Here is a 19,284-nt window from a genome sequence, read left to right as displayed (position 1 = left end):
GAGCTTCAGAGATCATCATAAATCAACCAGAACTCATTTGCTTATAAACATCCAGCGGCAAAAACTGGGTATCATACATGATATTTAGTATTATTCATAGCATTTGCTGTTATATTATGTCTTATGCATAGTAAATGGTCTTTTATTCGTCACTGTGGTTGTATTTTAACTCTTTCCCGGCCATTGTCGGAATTTTCCGGTTTTCCGTGTTTTCACTGTTATGCGGTAGGGGCGCTATTACGCAACTTCTGAAAGAGTACAGAATCTCCGGATCAAAACACAGGCAAAAAAGAAGAAACAAGCGATAAAAGTATTGCTTATGCACATTGTAGCTTGTTTAAAATGCAGCTTTTTTCATGAAACTTTCAAGTGTTGATTAAAAAAAAATGCATGAAGCTAGAATAAAATGGTGGTGGTGGCTGGCAACTTTTTCCAAAAACCGCTGGCGGGGAAAGAGTTAAAAAGGATAAATCAGCAGAAGGTGGCATTTGTGTATAGATTGCATAATTGATGTACAAGCTGCAATAGCCATTTCACTTTTAATCTGTGATGTGAAGCTGCATGGATAATGAGCTTCAGAGATCATCATGAATCAATCAAAACTCATTTGCTTATTACCATGGATGCACGTCTGCAAATCCACTTGCAATAAACTGACCGCTCAGGTTAAGAGGCTTTGCACCTGTCACTTGCATAATGCCATTAAATCACGAGCTACAATTAAATGCAATTACAGATAATAACAGCGAGCGTAAAAGCCCATGTCAAAGCTAACAGATTGGAGGTTTGGGGGTGAGGGGCAGGGGGTTCAGGACGACTTCAGTGCCCTGCTGAATCGGTAAACGCGCAGCTGTTGGCTAAAGTGGCCGGTGCACTCAGCCCGCTACGCTGATCATCATAACAGCATCATTATCATCGCGGCTTAACAGCCTCTTAGTCAGGCCAGGGGCGGCCTTCAGAGCCGCCCTGATACAAACCCAGAATGAGCGTAGGCCTGTAATTGAATTCCGGTGTGTATTTTAAGGAATTATGATGTAGAATTAGCCCTCTGCAAAGTGCACAAGCTCGGCTAGCATCTAGCACCTGAAATGCATGGTGACGGAGAGGTGGGGAAAGCTGTGTTTTGTCTAATGGACAAGTATTTGAAAGCCTTCCAATTAAAACTGTTGTTTAGGGTTATGGGATGACACGAGGCTAGTGCACATGCCCAGAACTTAATTGTAAATCAGCTGGTTGTGACGATATCAAAAAGCTGTTGTAGAGACAATAGCTACCTAATTGTGTGATCAGATTGGTGGGGAATGCTGGAGTATAACTCCAGGGCTTTTTTTAGCATGAATACAAGCCAGGCAGGACAGGACTAAGGGCTCTTGGCGCGGATATGCATGCCTACTGCCTGATTTCCTTCGTATTTTACCGGAGCAACTGACCCTGAACCAATTTGAGTGTTGGAAGAGTACATCTGCAAGGCAAATTCTATTCCTAGCCGTTCTCCATTACTATTTCCCGAAGAGGACATCTCTACATTGGAGTGCTTGCGGTGAGCCTCTCTTAGCGGATGATTCCAGGTCAGTTGTTGCATCCCGGTGACAATATAGACAATCTTTCCTTTTGCATTCGTATGCCTGCAGTCATTACCGCCGCATAGGCAGCACCGTGGCACTGGTTTTATTGCCGCTCCTGTCTCGACCTCTTTCACTGACTCTATAATAGAATTTGCATTGCTTTGACATTTCTATCAGTGACTCTGTTTGCTGCTCCCACTCGCCCACCACCACTCAAGACTCCCCAGCACTTGCCGGCTTTAATTAAGCTCAAATCAAATTACTCATCTTGTGTTTAAGGCTTCATTTGTGTGGTTTGCAGAAATCCTATTCTGGTGTCACAGCATGGATAATCCGGCCATGGATCACGTGTGCAGTAAGCACCGAATGTCACTCTCCAAAGTACTACAGAGTAGCTGCTTTTGAAAGGACAATTACCTGTGTAGTACCTCTTTCCCCCCAAGCAGGAACTTTTAAACATCCTGTCTCCACTGGTTAATAATCAATAGGCAGCCATAATGCTTCCCCAGCCAACACTGAATAATAGAACATGGAAATGAAAGGTCACTGCACAAAACATTGGCTCAAATCCCCTTTCTTTGGTGTAAAAACCTCAGTTTCCGGTATTGGTTGCAGTACTAAGGTTCCTTGTAATGTCATGAGCCTTGGCACTCCTTTGTGATTCTGAAAGGGTTCAAAGGATGCAACCTTCACACTTAGAGCCTGACCTGTGCCCACTGACACAGTCTACAGTGTCCACAGTTCTCTGCCAGGATGTGAGTCACAGCAGGTCAAAGTGAGAGGTTTTCCCTTCCCCTTATCAGTCATTGTCTTTGCAGCAGATGCCGTGAAGAGCGTGAAGGCTTGTGTTGGCCTACAACATCAGTCATCAGCCATGCTGGATTCTGTTGAAGAGCGAGAGGGGTGAATTGTCAGACTCTATTGTGTGTTTGTATGTCGCCTGTCTCTTCAAATTGACTTCTGCCGTAAACAACTATGGAGAGAGGAACCTGGGTTGAAATGTCACCAGTGCTTGCTCTGTTGCTAGTGGTGTAGACTCAGATCTGTAGGGCCCAAATGGAATGTATGATGGTACGAGCAACAGCTCATTGGCTCTTTTCTATGCTAATGTTTGATTGCCCCTCAGCAAGTCCCCTTGAGTCCCCTGCAGAGTTTAGCTCCAGCTTGCCTCAACACACCTGCCTGAAAGATTCTAGTATGCCTAGTAAGACCTTAATTAGCTGTTAAAGGATTAGTTCACTTTAAAATGAAAATTACCCCAAGATCTATTCACCCTCAAACCATCCTTGTATATGACTTTCTTTTTTCTGACTACACAGTCGGCGTTATATTAATAAATATCCTGATGCATCCGAGCTTTATAATGGCAGTGAGCGAGGGCAACGAGTTTGAAGCTCAAGAAAGTGCATCCATCCATCATAAACATAAACGGCTCTGGTGGGTTAATAAAGGCCTTCTGAAGTGAAGCGATGCGTTTGTGTAAAAATATATATATGAAGAGTTTGGTTCCAAAACGCTATAACTCCATTTTGATTAATTTGAGTAAAAAGGTGTTTTCTTTACCAAGAAAGTGGCAAGATGAAAACCACTCTTTTCTGTTTCAAACTTTCACATAGCATCTTTTGGTTATAAAAACATTAAAAATTCAAATCTACATTTTGATTTTAAAAGGTTTATTATAAAAACGGATTATTTTTTCCCCAAAATGCAATAAATCCATGACGTTTTTTTTTTTTTTTTTCAAAATGCAATTAATCCATCAATATAAAAGTTATTTTTCATATTGAAAATACACAACAAAGTAAGTTGATTCACATATATGACAGCCTCTGAACTTTGCCAATACTAATCTTATATACAGGCATTTTACCAAAAATACATTCAGTCGTCGCTCCCAAAATGAATTCAACGAGTCATCTTGTTAATGTTATAAATCTCCGTTTGTCATTACTGATTAAAGAGTATCTGGCGCCACCGCACGGTTAAAATAAACACATTTGCCGAGTACATTGGTATTAAAATGGCTTTTAAAAACTGTTCATGATTCAGTTTTGAGGACCGTGACAAAAGTTTGATGCTGTCGTGGAACAAGCAACAGCCGGCATTTTTCCTGCTCCCAACTCGAGTGCCTCATCTTCTTAATCTCCTCACATAAATTACTACATTTCGATGACTTGCGTTTCTTCCCCACTGCAGAAACCACCACAGGTTCATCAATGCCGTCAAAATTATTCATTTTTCTGTTTTTGTTGATCACAAAGTACAAAGCAGATAAGGAAATCTAGGATGCCGGATGTATTCAGAGCGCCACCATTACTGTTTACAGTGCGTGGAATGATGCGCTGTGATTGGTTGAGCGGATATATCGCATTCTGCAGAGAAAGGAGACTGGCATTTATCACGTTTTGGAAAGAAAGGGAGAAAACATGACAGAATAACACGACGGATATCGCATTTTGCGCAAAAAATTAATAAATGACTTTTCATTACTGACCAGATACAATACTGATTGTGGTGTAAACTCAATTTTTTTTTTTTTTCAAAAATGCCATTTATCGCGTTTTGGAACCAAACTCTTCATATATGTATATTTAACACATTATAAAGTAAAATAACTAGCTTCTGCCAGATTGCCTACGGAAGGCGGTTCCATATTCAACTGCGATTCAACTCTGATTGTGTTCATCAGAAAGAAGAAAGTCATACACACCTAGGATGGCTTGAGGGTGGATCTTGGGGTCATTTTCATTTTAAAGTGAACTAATCCCTTAAGGTGTGTTTAACTGGGGCTGGAGCTAAACTCTGCAGGACAGTGGCCCTCCAGTAGCAGGATTGGACACCCCTGCTGTAGAAGAACAGGTCCTAGCCAAACCTGACTTGGTTACTCGCTGTTTGCAAGCCAAGTTGGTTCTTCCAATAGGTTATTGACATCTCTGTGTTTTACCCTACAGACCTCATTCCAGGTTAAGTTGATTCTTCCAGAAACTTCGAGTTGGTAACTGACATCTAATTGCTTGTCTTTAAACATCTCCATGTTCTCCCCTACAGAGGACCTTCTTCCTGCGGGGTTCCCCAACATTGACATGGGCCCACAGCTGAAGGTGGTGGAACGTACACGCACGGCTACCATGCTTTGCGCCGCCAGTGGTAACCCCGACCCGGAAATCACCTGGTTCAAAGACTTCCTTCCCATCGACCCCAGCACAAGTAACGGCCGAATAAAACAGCTCAGATCAGGTAAGACGAACGACGGTACTCTATTGCTAATATTCTTCTGTTCACCCCAATGCTTTTGTTTTAGGATTCTGTATCAGTCCTTTTTCTGATTGTAGGCAACCTGCGCTCTTCCAAAACAACCACCCAGAGCGTAAGCGCAACATACTAAAGTTGCTAGGGAAGCTGAAATGGAAAGATAATGACTTTTAATGAACAGTGTCAGAGGAGCTTAGTCCAGATTTTGTGGCAAGCGTATGATTAATGTCTGGTTTAGGCTAATGAAACTTTATTGAAAGACCCAGTAAAACAGAGTCTAATTATATATCTCATTAAGTCTAGCGCTCCAGTCGCCCCAAGGCCACCGTTGTGGGTCAGTGATTTGTCAGCAACAGAGAAGAGAAAAATCTATTGGGTTGCGTTTGATTCAGAGCTGTTGACGCAAATCGGTATGGGCAGTAGATACTCGGCTACCAACCCTTGACCTGAACTCGCTTACCCAGAGTTCCCCTTTTCAGGATCAGTCATGGCATTTTCAAAATAAACTTTCAGATGTGAAACTAAATGGTTTGGTTGTTAGTGGCGACATCTGCTCTCACTTATGCTAGACTTAAGTGCTTTGTTTTGCGCCGTGTTAATGGACAGCCCAGACTCGCTGAGGGGGTATCACAGGCCTCCGTAACACTGTTGGCGGTGGCACAGGAACACAAATGACTTTGACTTCTCCGGTTGAGGACTATATAGTCAATTTCATTAGTAAAGTCACTAGCCTCAAGGTTAGGACTTGTAGCTCATTTTCAAGCTAATTTCTCATCCCTGCTAACAGACAAATCTGAGAATGTTTATGTTAGCATACAGCCGAAGCAGTTGTCCTGCTAAAAAGTTAGCAGCTAAGTTTAGCATGGCTGTGCTGCCTGTCCTCCCTTTGTTTTGTCTGTCTTTACGTCACTGTGTGAGTGGGTCATACATGTTGTTGTGCCTCACTCTCTGCTCTCGTGTTTGTGATGTCTCAGTCTCTATTTCCACATTCACATGCAGAACATTGACTAGCCCTCAATAATTAACATACCATTGGAGTACTACTAATTAGACAAACTAAATTCAGTATGCACAGCATACAGCATGTACAAATTAGCTATAATCATGGTCCTAATTCAATTTGTGTGTTAGTGAGTTATCTAAATGCTTTTAATGGTATTTATTTGGTACGTCTAATTGGTAATTAAATATGCCAATTTTTTTCTAAATCTTTAAAGATGTTAATGAATTTCTTAAGGCAGTAGTTATTTTAACAAGAGCAATTAGTCTGACTGTTTTCCAACACATATATAAAACATAACCCTAACCTTAACTCTAACCCTAACATATTAGTTTTTGTAAACCTGGAAATGTTCTTGACAGGTTTTGTGAGATTCCCCCATAAATTAAATGTGGTCATTAAACGTGTCTAAAATCTGTTTAACGTGCATTTAACCATCTGACGTGTCATCCTACAAAGGGATCTTCCCCACTAAACTCTATTGATTTCAGGATGTGTGAAGCTGCTGTGAGTCCGACCCTAAAATGTGCTGTTTTATTCTTCCTTTCTGCTTCTTTTTCTGTTTATTATCATTTCCAGAAGCCTTTGGTAAGTGTCTCAGTGAGTGCGCAAGCTTCCTAGTGTCCCTGAAGCAGATGGCATTTTAACTTCGTTTTAAAATGCATGTCCTACCCTCTGCTTTCCCTTTAACGTCTGTCTGTACCCTCCTTATTTCTTTTTCTTCTCCTCGCCCACTAACATGAAACATTTCCCTGTTTCTCTTAAGACTCGACCCAGCTTTTGGGGATGACATACTGCAGAAAGTCTTTGTGTGTGTGTGAGGTTGCGTGTATGGATTTACTAGTGCAACCGTCTAGTGTTCTTCATTCACATCCAGCTCTCGAGCTCTCGAGAGAATTCCTTCTCTGGCTTTTGCTTCAACTCTTGCCGGCCGCAAATATTCAGATGGTTATAAAACAGAAGAATAACAGATTAGAATTTCAGAAGCTCCGGCCAAGCAGTTGCGGTTCTGTTGTTGACCGCCGGACACACCCTCAGTCCGTGTGCCACCGAGAGCTCGCTCGACTCCATCACAATAACACATTTATCATCTGAGCAGAACCAGTCTAGATGTCTGAAAACTGCTGGGGCCTTGGAGCCTTCCGGCCCAGCCTGGACCTCTAAAGCAGCCAAAAGCAAACATCACCTGAGGTCTCGTACACAAGGAATGGACTACATTTGCATGTCCTTCATAGTCCATGTGCTTGAAAGGTAAAGTCAACATGAAATGGCATTCAAAACCCATTTTACTTCTGTAAGTCGAGGTGTTTTTTTGATATAAAGTAGGAAAATTGATTGGGAATTGATTGGATTGTGAAAAAGGTGGCTTGATTTTTGCATCTACATATGAGACCAATATGTTTGGCTATTAATTAACATTATCCCATAGCCTTACAACCTTAATGACCTCAGACGCTCAGCTGAAGAAAAGAAAACACATCTTAATCTAGCCTAAGCTCAGGGCCTAAAGTTAACAATCGCCAAGCGTCAAATGCGAGTAAAAATGCTGGTAACGTTTTTGTAGATTCTAACAATTGTGAGAACATGAACGACGCTCGGGACAGGGCAGTGCTGCATTGTCACGAAAGTTTAAGCATTGCCAATTTAAATATTCAAACTCAAGAAGACTCGAAATGGAACTTAATTTGTTATTTATTACTGTGTGGGAAGTTTCCCACAAACATCCGAAGCGCACGCCCTCAATCTGTGTCTCAGACAGCGCAAGAATACTGAATCGAGCTCTCTTTCACGTCTTCTTGTGCTTGAACAGACATATTCAAACAAAATTGTCAAAATGCTCGTCTTGGCAAGTATCCTTGAAAACATAGTCAGTTTTTTTCTTAACTGAATGTAAACAGTTGAGAAATAAAATGCATGTGTAACAGTATATTGGATCCGTGCGTTCACTCTTAAAGTGACAGCAGCCTAATATTGCTGCTGTCTTTGTTTTTAATGTTAATCAAACTACAAAAGATAAAGAATAATCACTCATTGTTCTTGACTGAATAACTTTAATAAGGATTAATCTATCTTTCATGGCTGGTAAAAAGTATGTATGGCCGGTAAATTTTCTCGAGTCACTGGCCATTGGCAGGTGTGGCAAAAAGTTAGTTTTAGGCCCTGCCTAAGCTGTTTTGCAAATCTTAGCTGGTCTCCCAGCTTGGTAAAACTGGTCTGTCAGCTGGGTTTAAGAGGGGGTTTGGGTACTTTTCACTTTGGGAGACCAGCTTATCCTAGTTTAAGTGGGAGGTTTTGCAGGGAGATGTGGAGTAAGCAAGTAAAAGTGGTTTATTTTGATTTCATGTTGACTTGATTGTTCGTCACATGCGCTGTTGTGTTTTTGAAGCTCTTTCAGCAGAGCCCTGAGAGCGAGTGAAGGCATCTTATGTAGGAATGTTTACTTTAGAGCGGTCCTGCTGCCCAATCCTCCAACCTGGAGGGATTTATGCTGATGAGAAAAAGGCCTGTAGCCGCCGACGCCAGCCAAGACTCCTGCTTTCCTGTTTTTATCTCTATTCCGAAGTGAAACTGATCTCTTTAGTTTCCAAACCGGGGCCGGAGCCATTTTTCTTGAGAGGAAAACAAGATCTGGCGTGCTTTTGAATAACCCTTGTCCTTTTTTTAGTTGGCAGCAGCCATCACAGTTGTGGCCATTGTGTGATATATGGATATCGTCCTGGTGTAGGTACAGCTGCAACTCCTGAAATCACCACAGGCGATACCTTGGGAGAAAAGAGGGAGAGATAAATGGACAGCTTCCTGCTGCGGTTCGCACTTCCTGTGCACGCTGGCTGGCCGTCTGATTGGAACAGGCCCTGAGGTGCTTGTCTAATTGATGGCTCTGAAGCTCTGCTACAGTGGTTAAGAGCAGGACTCTCACTGTGACGTGATGGACCCAAATGAACCTCTATAGCATTGCTAATATGGTTCTTTGGAGATTAAAGACAATGATGTTGCATTGTTGGTTCATTAGGTCAGTGTAGCAGTTCTTGGTCTTTAAACAGAAGAAATGTCAAGCTAGGCTTTATTTTCAATCTCTCTGGATAGAATGGGCTCCACCTCTGTGGACCTAATGGGTGGAGCTTAACCTAATTAGGTTTAGAGTTAGGCTGTGGCTGGACCTTCAAGCTCCACCCATTACATATAGATAGGCGGAGCTGGATGTCAAGCTCCACCCACTGAGCAGCCTCTTGATCTGTGAGTCACCGGCCATCAGATATGATGTTGGCAGTGAGTTTGTCGGTAGATAAAGGCGACATCTGTGCCTTGGTGAAGACATTTTTAAGGTCACTCTGGCCTAAATGCGTGGCGGCGAGCCGAACTCAGTTTCAGCCATGCAGATGGATTAAGACCACGGCCAGATTGTCTGCCGCCCCCCTATAAAACCCACTTTTTTTTTTCTTGCCAGAGTAGATTGAGAAAGTCTGGAAGCATCTTTTAGCAAACGATTTTGACCAATCGATCAGTCTGTGTGATTTTTGTGGCATTTGTGTGTTTGAAAACCTCTAACCTTTAACCTAACCTCACCTAACCAGTTCTTTCCAAACCTTAACCGTAACTTTGACTCTAGCGGGATCAAAAACAAGCTAATTCTGCTGCCTCAACGTCCCTGATACTAACTAAACACTGACGATCCCTGATCCCCGTGCCCTTCTGATTCCTCCTCAACTCCTTAAATATACATAAACAACTTTTAAATTATAAATATTTTGCCTGCTTTTCAAAAAGAGCCTCAAAGCGCACATGCGTTCGACTGAAGGTTGAATTATTTAGCACGCTACTCGCAGCATTGTACATTTATATTGTATATTGCTGTTAGGAGGCTCATAAATATAAATACTAAATGAAACCTCTTTTATTTACACTCGTTTTATTATATTTTGTTCGTCAAGGCACAGCGTGATTTCCAGGACTGATGTTGGTATTTTTAAACAGGAATATTGAGTAAAATGGTGTGTTTATGTTCTGCCGGAGCAAGTTAATATCAGGCTGATCGAGAAGCAGGCAAAATATCCTTCACGGCACACAGATGACCTTCATACTGCTGCTGGACAAAAGAGCTCGCTGTGTTTCTAAAGCGCTGGGGTCAGAAAGGGACAGGATTTCAACGAGCTGATGATAGTGGAGAAATAAACCTAAAACAGGTGATTGCGAGGTGTTAAAGATAGGAAGACAAGGGGCAAAGACACTGCTTGTGAATATTAGATATGACATCATGTAGATGTTGGTAAGCTAATGCTAACCATTACCGGATACTACTTACAGCTTCTGCTCGATCTTAAGGCCTCGTTTTACATGTTTGTTACAGTTGTGGAATTTTGCGTGTTTTGATTTGTTTTTGCAGTGCACCCTAGCAAAATGAAATTTAAAAAATAAAATTCATAAAAATAAAACGTATTTAATGATGTATTTAAATAAATATTTTATTTTACTTATATTTAAATTATTTTATATACATTTTAATATAGTTTATATTATTAATTTATTGCTTTTTAATATGTAATTATTAAGAAAAATATAGTTATTATTATTATTATTATAGTATTCTTTTACTTTTCAGTGGTCCCTAGCAAAATAAAACAAAAAAACAAAAAATATTGAATAATGTATTAAATTAACTAATTATTATTTTAATTAGACAGATTTTTTTATTAATGAAACTCAGTAATAATAATAAAATAATAATGAACAGTAATAAATTATATTATGAAATAAAAATATTTTGATTATATTTAAATTACTTTTATATTTTATTTATATTACTGATTTATTTATTTAAATTATTTATTCCATAATTTATGGAGAAAAAAACAGCCATAATAATAATATTAATTGAAGTAAATAAAATATTAAATTACATAAAAAATAAAATAAATACAAATAAACATTATATTTAATTTGTTTTTAAAATTAATTGCTTTTAGTATATTTATGACGAAAATAGTTATTATTATTTTTTTTTTTTTCTAATTATGCTCAAATATTTCATTTGCTAGAAACCACTTTTTATGTGTGGTTCCTATATATATAATAAAGCTCAAATTTTTATAATTGTTGAGGAAAAAAATGTTACAAATCTTTGGAAAAGGAAATGAACTGGTCAAAAAGCGTCATTAACCTTTACAGACATATCGGATTGTCCGTATACATCTATTAAGTAGAGGAGGGAAAGAAAGACGAATGTAAAGCTCCACGTCCAGCACTGGCAGGTCTTTAACCTTTACTAAAGCTGTGATGATGATCTCAAACTAAACTAACCAGTACATGAGGAGAGTCATAACCTGAACGTACATTAACCGTGAACTAAACTGATGTCTGTTTCGTTTGTGTCTTTTTCCAGAGAGTACTCCCATCCGAGGTAAGACACTAATATAAAAACACAACTAACCTTAACTTAACCACTAACTAATGACTGCAGACGACCTCTTGCTGTCCGAAACGGAGAGCGGCTGTCCTCCTCTTTCTCCAGCTTTCATTGTGTGTCTTTGTGTGTGTGTTTGTGTCTGTGTCCTGTCTCATGTGTGTTTAATGTCAGTGTTGGGAGTCAGACAGGTGTCGGGGTTGGTGTTTACCTACGTCTGTGACATTTGCGCTGTTTGGCAGGTGCTTTTAGGCCACACTTATCACGCTAATGAGGACGCTGGGTAAACGGTGTCGCAGCTTTCCTTTCAGTCCTGATCTCATCTCCAGCCGCCAGCCGAATCACCAATGCTAATGTTACACAAATTTACCTACACTTTTCCAGATAAAACGTCTCTTGTTTCCTCAGAGTTTGGAGATGATATCAGGGCTGATGTTCAGAGGGGTCGCTCCAGATCTAGATCAATATTCCTTTCATTACATATGAAAACTGTGTGCAGTTTCTAATTTTAATGAAGTGCCTTCTTTTTCACAGCGAACAGGTAGGTGAGCATCTTTGTTTTGATTTTACATTAATTTCCTGGGTGAACGAACCTACGATTCAAATAGTAATCACAATAAATTTTGTGCATTTTTCTTGTTCAAATGTTCAATTTTGTATGTTTCCAGGTGCCTAAATTGATCACGCTTGTCTACATTTCTTGAAGTTTGTTGATTTAGTTTAGTGCTGGGTTTCATCAACTCACTTGTGATATGATAAACATTGCGATTTGTGTCACGATTTGATATGCATTGCGATATCATAATTGGATCACGAGTGAAACTGCATATATATATTTATATCTAGTTCAGTTATGAAACTCTAGAGGGCGCAGGCTGACAGGTCCATTACATCATTACCACATGACACAAGCTGATTGGCCTCTGCTGATCCTGCAGCCAATGAGATTGCTTGCTCAACATTTAAACAGTCTGGTTCAGTGTTTGATGTAGGTTAGTTCCTCTGAGCCCCTCCACCTCCCCAGCTCCACCTGCCTAGATCCACCTGCCTAGATTTATATTAAATTTAACATAGCCTAATTTGATTTGCTCAGGAACAAGTAGTAGATTAATAAGACCAAAGATTGCCTGTTTTATGTACCCAAAATAAATTATATCTCATGTTTAACCACTATAAGTCACAGCGGCACTGGCCGAGATGAAGCTGTTCTCGGCGGGTACTCGAGCACTGAATGGCCGCTGACGGCCTGGAGCTCCCATCTCCAAAAATGTCTAAACAAATTGTAAAATAGGCACTATGATTGAATATGAGTCACATATTTCAGGTCTAAACTACATTCTTGCCTCTAGTTTTTAAAACTACAGTTCGTGGTACAACAAGTGTAGTATTTGTAAAAACTACAGTGGATTTGCTCGGCCGCCATGAAAATGTAGGAGTGCTGTTATCACTAGAATATCGCATCAGGATTGAGAACCAGAAAGAACTGTTGTATAAAATTTAATATTATATGCAATATTTATATAATATACAAATAACATATATGTACAGAGCATATTTATTTATACATAGGTACTTTTACCAGTACATTATATTGGCCATTAGTAAAGTATACAGCATTAAAGCTCTTTCTTCGATTACACACATCAACATGCATATTTATAATGCAAAAACACTGCACATTAATCATTTTGCTGCTCGCTAAACTGAACGTGACTTATAAAGCAGCATTTGCATAATGAGATTAGTGATCCAGGACAGAGCTTTTGCCCAGGGCAGCTTCTACAAATTCAGGCCCGGTCTAGGCTAAATGTGCCGGAGCAGCACAGCCCTGTGTCTGTTTTAGGCACCTAAGCAAAGCTAAATTACTGCGTTGGTTAGCGACTTGGTTACGTACGTGTTTGCATAAGCATTACCTTATGTCATGCCAGTTTGGTCTGTGTTAGTTAGTTGGTGCAGCTGACCTGTGCACCGCTAAATGACAGTCCGAGCCGGATGTGTGCACGCGTCATTGCCGTCTTTATGAGAGCGCTACAAGCCAACAGATGGAAGTTGACAACAATTGCCTTACGTATCGGCCCCATGATGACGCTCCACATTTAATGACCTTGGTGTGTGTCCGTACGCATACAGGCACAGTCGTTGCGGGCCATCTTTTTAAAGCGCAAGTCCCATTTTTGCACATGTTTTTCTTCCCATTTTTTGCATGTGATTAGAAGTTTGATTGACAAGAAGTGTGCATAAAAATATTTTGAGTGGAATATTGGCTGTGTTCAGAATTATGTATGCTGTATAATGTATGCTGCATACTTTTGTTTAAACAGTAGACTGTAAAGTGAAATACAGTAGTATGTTTATGTTGGCGCTTTAGATATACATTGAGTATCTTTTGTCTTTTTTGACTTGATTTTTAGTGGGGGAAAAAAAACTGAAATGCATAAAACAAAATAAAATATATTTGAAGCAACACTGCATCAGATATTAAGACATGTTTTCATAAATGACATAGATATTAAGTGTATTAAACTCTACTAAATATGCAGTTTATAAAAACAAACCTCAATATCTAATGCAGAATTGCTTCTTAGAGATTTTTAGGTATTTTAACTGAAAAATCAGACAAAACACCTATTAAGAATATGATTTTTTTGCAGTGTTGTTATCATCTCTGAAATAAACACGTTATTTGGACATTAATTAAATTTAATATAAGATTGTCTTCATTTTTGGTGGTCCAATCAAAAAGAGATAAGTGCTAAATTATAATTACTACTAACTTACATTAGTCACACTGAAAATGGAAGGTCAACTAAAAGCGCATTGCATTTTGGGATGCACTAATTGTAGCATTCCTGTTGCTCAAGTTGTATTGTAGCAGGGAACGCATGAACTGATCAAATGTATAGCAAGAGTGCAATGCAAGTCACTTTGGATAAAAGCATCAGCCAGATGCATAAATGTGATGTATACTGCACATTTAAGCAAACCTAGAAGGTCACAAAAGAAGTATGCATATAATATCCAGCTAGTATGCTTTTCTGAACATAGCCCAACTCTTCACATCTCTCTCCTAATCAGTTCTGCTCATGCAGGGGGAAAAAAAAAACATGAATGCGGTCGATCCCACAAACAAATCAATCATACCCCAGCATCGCCCACTAATTGAATTACACAAATGGGACTTTAGGTGCTGGAAATCATGTGTGTGTGTGTGTTGAAGATGCTCAGGTTCCTTTGGTTGAGAGCTGTTGGTGAGCTTAATCAAGCGTGCCGTGAGCCGTCACGTGCACACAGGCTCTAATAGACAGCTGCATGGTAGTGCTGGTCACGGTTCACCGCTCCCCTCGACTCCACACCTGGCTGCCACGCTCCACGCCCCAGCAGAGCTGCCTCCTGACACGGCCTCCACTTAACAGACAGCCCAGCCTGTTTTCCCCCATGATCCGGCATCGGATGGATGACGGGAGATGACAAGACTGTGTCTCCCAAGGCCATCGCTAAAGCCCCAACCGGTTGCAGGTCAACAGCTACCGCGTGTCCGTCAGTCACGAGCTCACGCCAACTCCGGCTGATCGTGACAAAAACACTTAATGGCCAGTTTAAAGGACACAGTTCGTATCGACACCGAAGCAGTGGAGAATTCCTAAAAAGAGCTTTCCACAGTCCGTGACTAGTTGGATTTGCCGGCATAGCATGATCAGCAGAAGTCTTGGTCATCAGCAGACCCACACATTATCTGTGCCTGAGAGATTTCCACAGAAACATCTACACGTCCCTGTGTGTTTGTTTATGAAATGCTAATTTGATTGATCATGCTTTCTCCTACATACTTTAACAAGTTCTGCCGATTTTCACCCTGGTCGTCAGCAGTGAAAGTTCTGTCTTTTTCCTTTTGGGTAATTCATAGTACTCTCACAGTTTGCAGAAAGCATTAGAATCCGTTAATATATTCGTTATTGTTCAGCTTCAGATAATAGTTCATAGCTAGAGGGTTCATGTCAGCTAGATGGTTGCGTCATGGCATGGATATTCAGAAAATGACTTCCACTTGCCTTTTAACAAAAATGGTATTGTGCGGCGTTACGACTCTTTGAGCTCGACACTATTGGTTAAAAAAAGATAACAGCTTGTTTTGTTGTTAGCTGTGCCGCTAACGGAAGGTTACGTCGGCAGCCTCAAAGACGCCACGGGCAGGACGGATAATGGAAATTCAAAATGTAATTATACATAAAAGATAATAACTGAAAACATTCTTGGGCTGAGTGAAAGGGAGATTTAAGGGAAGAGTGAGGGAGATCAAAGCCATTTTGTTCAGTTTCCGACATGTTAAACATAGTCAGGGAATGTTGTTGTTGTTGTTGTTGTTAAATATCCCTCTTGCTTAGTTAGCTAAGGACTGTTTGGAGAAAAATGAGGACAGTATATGAGAATGCAGAAACCTTAATTAGCTTTATGCTAACTCTGCCCCTCCATAACAATGAGCAGTAAGGACAAAGAGATTGATAGACTTGAGAAAGACTGCTAAAGTAGGAACACTGTCATTCCCTCCCCAGATCATATATTCTCAGTGAGCTTATCCGAACCCAAGCGGAAACAGGCAAGGGGAAAAAAAACACAGCTGCAAATATGTAATGAAGTCAGTGGGGAATCGTCAGCCGGCTGAATAGTAAGCAGGAGTACCCAAAATAGTCCTGTTCAGGCAGGAAGGATCCCTGAGAAAATTTGCTTGCTTTGGAGCCGCTGGGAATTAATTTGTATTTAATGAATTTTTCGATATGCTAAGATTTCCTCAATGACATTACTCAATCATCAGCTAACAGTTCATAGAAAAGGGCATCACAAGAGTTACAACCCCAGCGAAGATGAGAAAGAAAGATGGGGAGAATTCAGAGCTCCCCGAGAGCTTGGCACACCACTGTGCCATGGTTTATTTATCACACCCTGCTCCAGTAACATTAAAATTCGTGCCTTTTTTCTGCAGTCGGAGGGTTCAGAATTGACGGGAGAAGGACGAAGGCTTGGTGGAGATTTCCACCAGATTTTCCGACGGCGTCACGTTGCACAGGTTGCGTGCGAGCGGTTCCCCTTCAGCTGCACACCTGAGGAGACTTTAGAACGCTCTCCAAGCCCACCTGCTGTCGCCCGGCCGCCCGCTGCGCCAATGTGCACATCAAACGATCCGTGTACGAGCGCACACACTTTAGAAACCACCTTCCATTTTTGTCTCTCCCTGCCACGCCTCTAAACTCCCTGATCCCATCATGCTGTTGATCCGCCGCGAGCAGGTGTGAGTCATCGACCCAGAAGCCAGAATCTCATTGGCACACAGAATGTTCCACAGGATGCAGACTGTGCGCTTAAACCTCAGCGTGAGTCCCTGCTGTTGATGTCCCTTCACCGCATGTGGCAGTATCTGAAGGTTGACGTCTTCGTTCGGCCAGAATGAATGCCTCCCCAGGAGTGAGGACGGTGTTGATGGTACCTGTCGAAATGCAATGGTGGAATACTCAAAGACAGATAAAGCAGAGTCGGGGTGGGTCGGCTTAGTGGGTAAAGCGCCGGTGGTAATGGAAAGGTTGTCGATTCCCGAAGAAAGCTATCTGTTAGCATTCTCTGTAATCTCAATCGCGTTTGGTCAGGTGGCACATTCAGACCTGAATTCTGCCACCTTTGCTTTATGAGAGCTCTGTTTGTAGTCATAAATGCCTGAATCTCTTCAGCAGCAGACGGGGAACCACAGGAAAGTGCGTTTCAAGTGTGTTAAAAGTGTTCTCAAAACAACTGATCACATATAGTATAATATAATGATAATGTTGTTTGCAAAATGATGTTTTTCATAGGCAATCAAAATGGAGTTTGAACTAGGGGGTTGGGTTTGGTGATTTAGCTTCAGAAAATGAGCCCCTGCTGGTAACTACAGCATTTTGGTAGTTAAAAAAAGCATAATTCTCCATTGGCAGCCTTCGAAAGTATGGCTAAAAAGCAGGAGTGGTTAACTTCCTGAAGCTTGTCAGCAAATCCAACCCCCTATGTTATAAGAGCCCTCAAATCAATTGATTCACATTTAGTATATTATAATGTTGCTTGCATGAGATAAAAAAAAAATTCCCAGGCAGTAAAAATACTACTTATGGAGTTTAAACTGGGGGATTGGTGATTTGGCTTCAAAGAAAGAGCCCCTGCTGGTAACTACAGCATTTCAATGGCTTAAAAAGCATCGTAAAACTTTAAAAGTACAGCAAGGGTGTTTAACTTCCAGAAACTAGTCAGTAAATCCAACCCCCTATGTGATAAGAGCCCTCAAATCAACTGATCACAATATAATGTCGCATGCATAAAATAAAATAAAAATTTCCCATGCAGTCGAAATATTTCTTATGAAGTTTGAGATGGGGATTTGGTTTAGTGATTTGGCTTCAGAAAATGCTGCTAACTACAGCATTTCAATGGCTAAAAAAGCATTGACAAACTTTAAAAGTACAGCAGGAGCGTCTAACTCAGCGAACCCAACCCCTATTTGAAACTCCATAACCCCTAACCCTAGTCCTCACCATCTGAGTAAGACCTTTATTATGTCCTCAGGATATTCCAGGAAAACTCATGGTGAAGTTGCACCATAAATTTCTTCAGATGAGAACGTGAAGGCTAATATAGGGCCCTCTTCATGTACACCTGTTTGTGTTCTGCAATATCTCGATACATGGCAATGACCTTGGCTTACAACCCGACCCTGAGGCGTAATTTGGAGGAATATCAAGTGTTTATCATGTACAGCCAATGGCCATTCTCAGTCCCACTGAATGCACTGACATGAGTCTTACCACAGCTCCTGGGAGACCAGCTGAAATAATTCATGCCGTGGGATTTAAGTGTTGTGTTAAGCTTCAGCCCTGTGCAGCACATCTCGACATGAACTAATGGATGTTCGGCTCACAGCTCAGTCTCGACCCTCGCCAACTTCCCTCCCGTTGGGACCGAGCAGCGGTTTATCTCCTTCGACTCCACACTGTGATAGTTCCCGGTACACTGATTGATGCGATCCAGCACTCCTGCGAACACCATAACATTGCTGCTAGTTCTGTTCTGTTGCGTTTGACGGGATGCATTCGGACATATTTAGATCAGTCTAATCTTTCTTGCCTTGAGTGTGGAACTGCTCAGATTCAACACAGTGCGTTAGCGTTAAAAGGCGAAGTTGGCTTTCAAACAGGAAAGGCCTTTGAGCAATTTATGAGGATGCGATGCTGCACCAAACATACAAAATCAAATAGTTTCTGACAGTCTTGTTACTTTCAAACCTCTAATAGTTTGCCATCTTCTCCCTCTCTCTGTCTTTCATCCCTTTCTTTGGGGTACATTTTTTTGCTCTCCCAGGTGCCCTGCAGATAGAAAACACTGAGGAAACCGACCAGGGGAAGTACGAGTGCGTGGCGTCTAACATCGAAGGCGTCCGATACTCTTCCCCTGCCAACCTGTATGTGCGAGGTAGGGAGCAACCTGGCCCTGGAGCCCATCGAAAAACAAATTAGATCCTCTTACACACGAGTGGTCACATGACCAGTTGTATATAAACTAATCTTTAAGCTAAAACACATTGCAGTAACAAAATATGCACAATTTCGAAAACTTAATGGTCTTCTCTTTGATGGGCGGAAACTTGGGTCGTACAGGTATGTTGATAAAGTTTTCAGTCTGAAGAGGATGATGGTAAGTCTTGATTTTGATTGGCCCATGCAGTAAACCAATCAAAATGCTAAACTGATTCCCTACGAAAAGGTAAAAAAGGTAAATTGTTGCAACGAAAGTGTGTTGATCTCAAAATATGCATGTTGCTAATCACATACATAGAAGTGTATACATTTGTTCAAAATGTTCAAGTAATTGCTAAATCTAAATAATTAACGGTATTATTATAATGGAACGTCTGAGACTGTTTTAAGGCATTAGCACAGACGACTAACCTTAAGAAGAGTTGAATCTCCAGGTTGATGATTTTAATAAATCGAGGCAGATGCATTTTGTGCATGTATTATTTATTTAATGCATATTAAAAACGACAGCGTATGGGA

General features: G+C 40.8%; 1 protein-coding gene across 29 annotated transcripts in view; it reads left to right on the top strand.

The window, feature by feature from the left end:
• The window catches only part of ptprsa (protein tyrosine phosphatase receptor type Sa), a 202,554-nt gene that overhangs the window by 114,635 nt on the left and 68,635 nt on the right, over positions 1 to 19,284 (top strand). For 19 of the 29 annotated variants that reach the window (XM_051907924.1, XM_051907936.1, XM_051907927.1 and 16 more), the window contains 3 exons: positions 4,614 to 4,802; positions 11,198 to 11,215; positions 18,590 to 18,700. In XM_051907924.1, the coding sequence (XP_051763884.1) occupies positions 4,614 to 4,802; positions 11,198 to 11,215; positions 18,590 to 18,700 (318 nt within the window). The remainder of the gene's footprint in view (positions 1 to 4,613; positions 4,803 to 11,197; positions 11,216 to 18,589; positions 18,701 to 19,284) is intronic. The other 10 variants (XM_051907932.1, XM_051907928.1, XM_051907929.1 and 7 more) reach the window with 1 other exon arrangement.

The sequence above is a fragment of the Ctenopharyngodon idella genome, chromosome 10 (genome assembly GCF_019924925.1).
Source record: "Ctenopharyngodon idella isolate HZGC_01 chromosome 10, HZGC01, whole genome shotgun sequence".
In the NCBI taxonomy this organism is placed as follows: Eukaryota; Metazoa; Chordata; class Actinopteri; order Cypriniformes; family Xenocyprididae; genus Ctenopharyngodon; species Ctenopharyngodon idella.
Note: the sequence above shows the minus strand (reverse complement) of the source record. Positions and strands in the feature narration are given on the sequence as shown.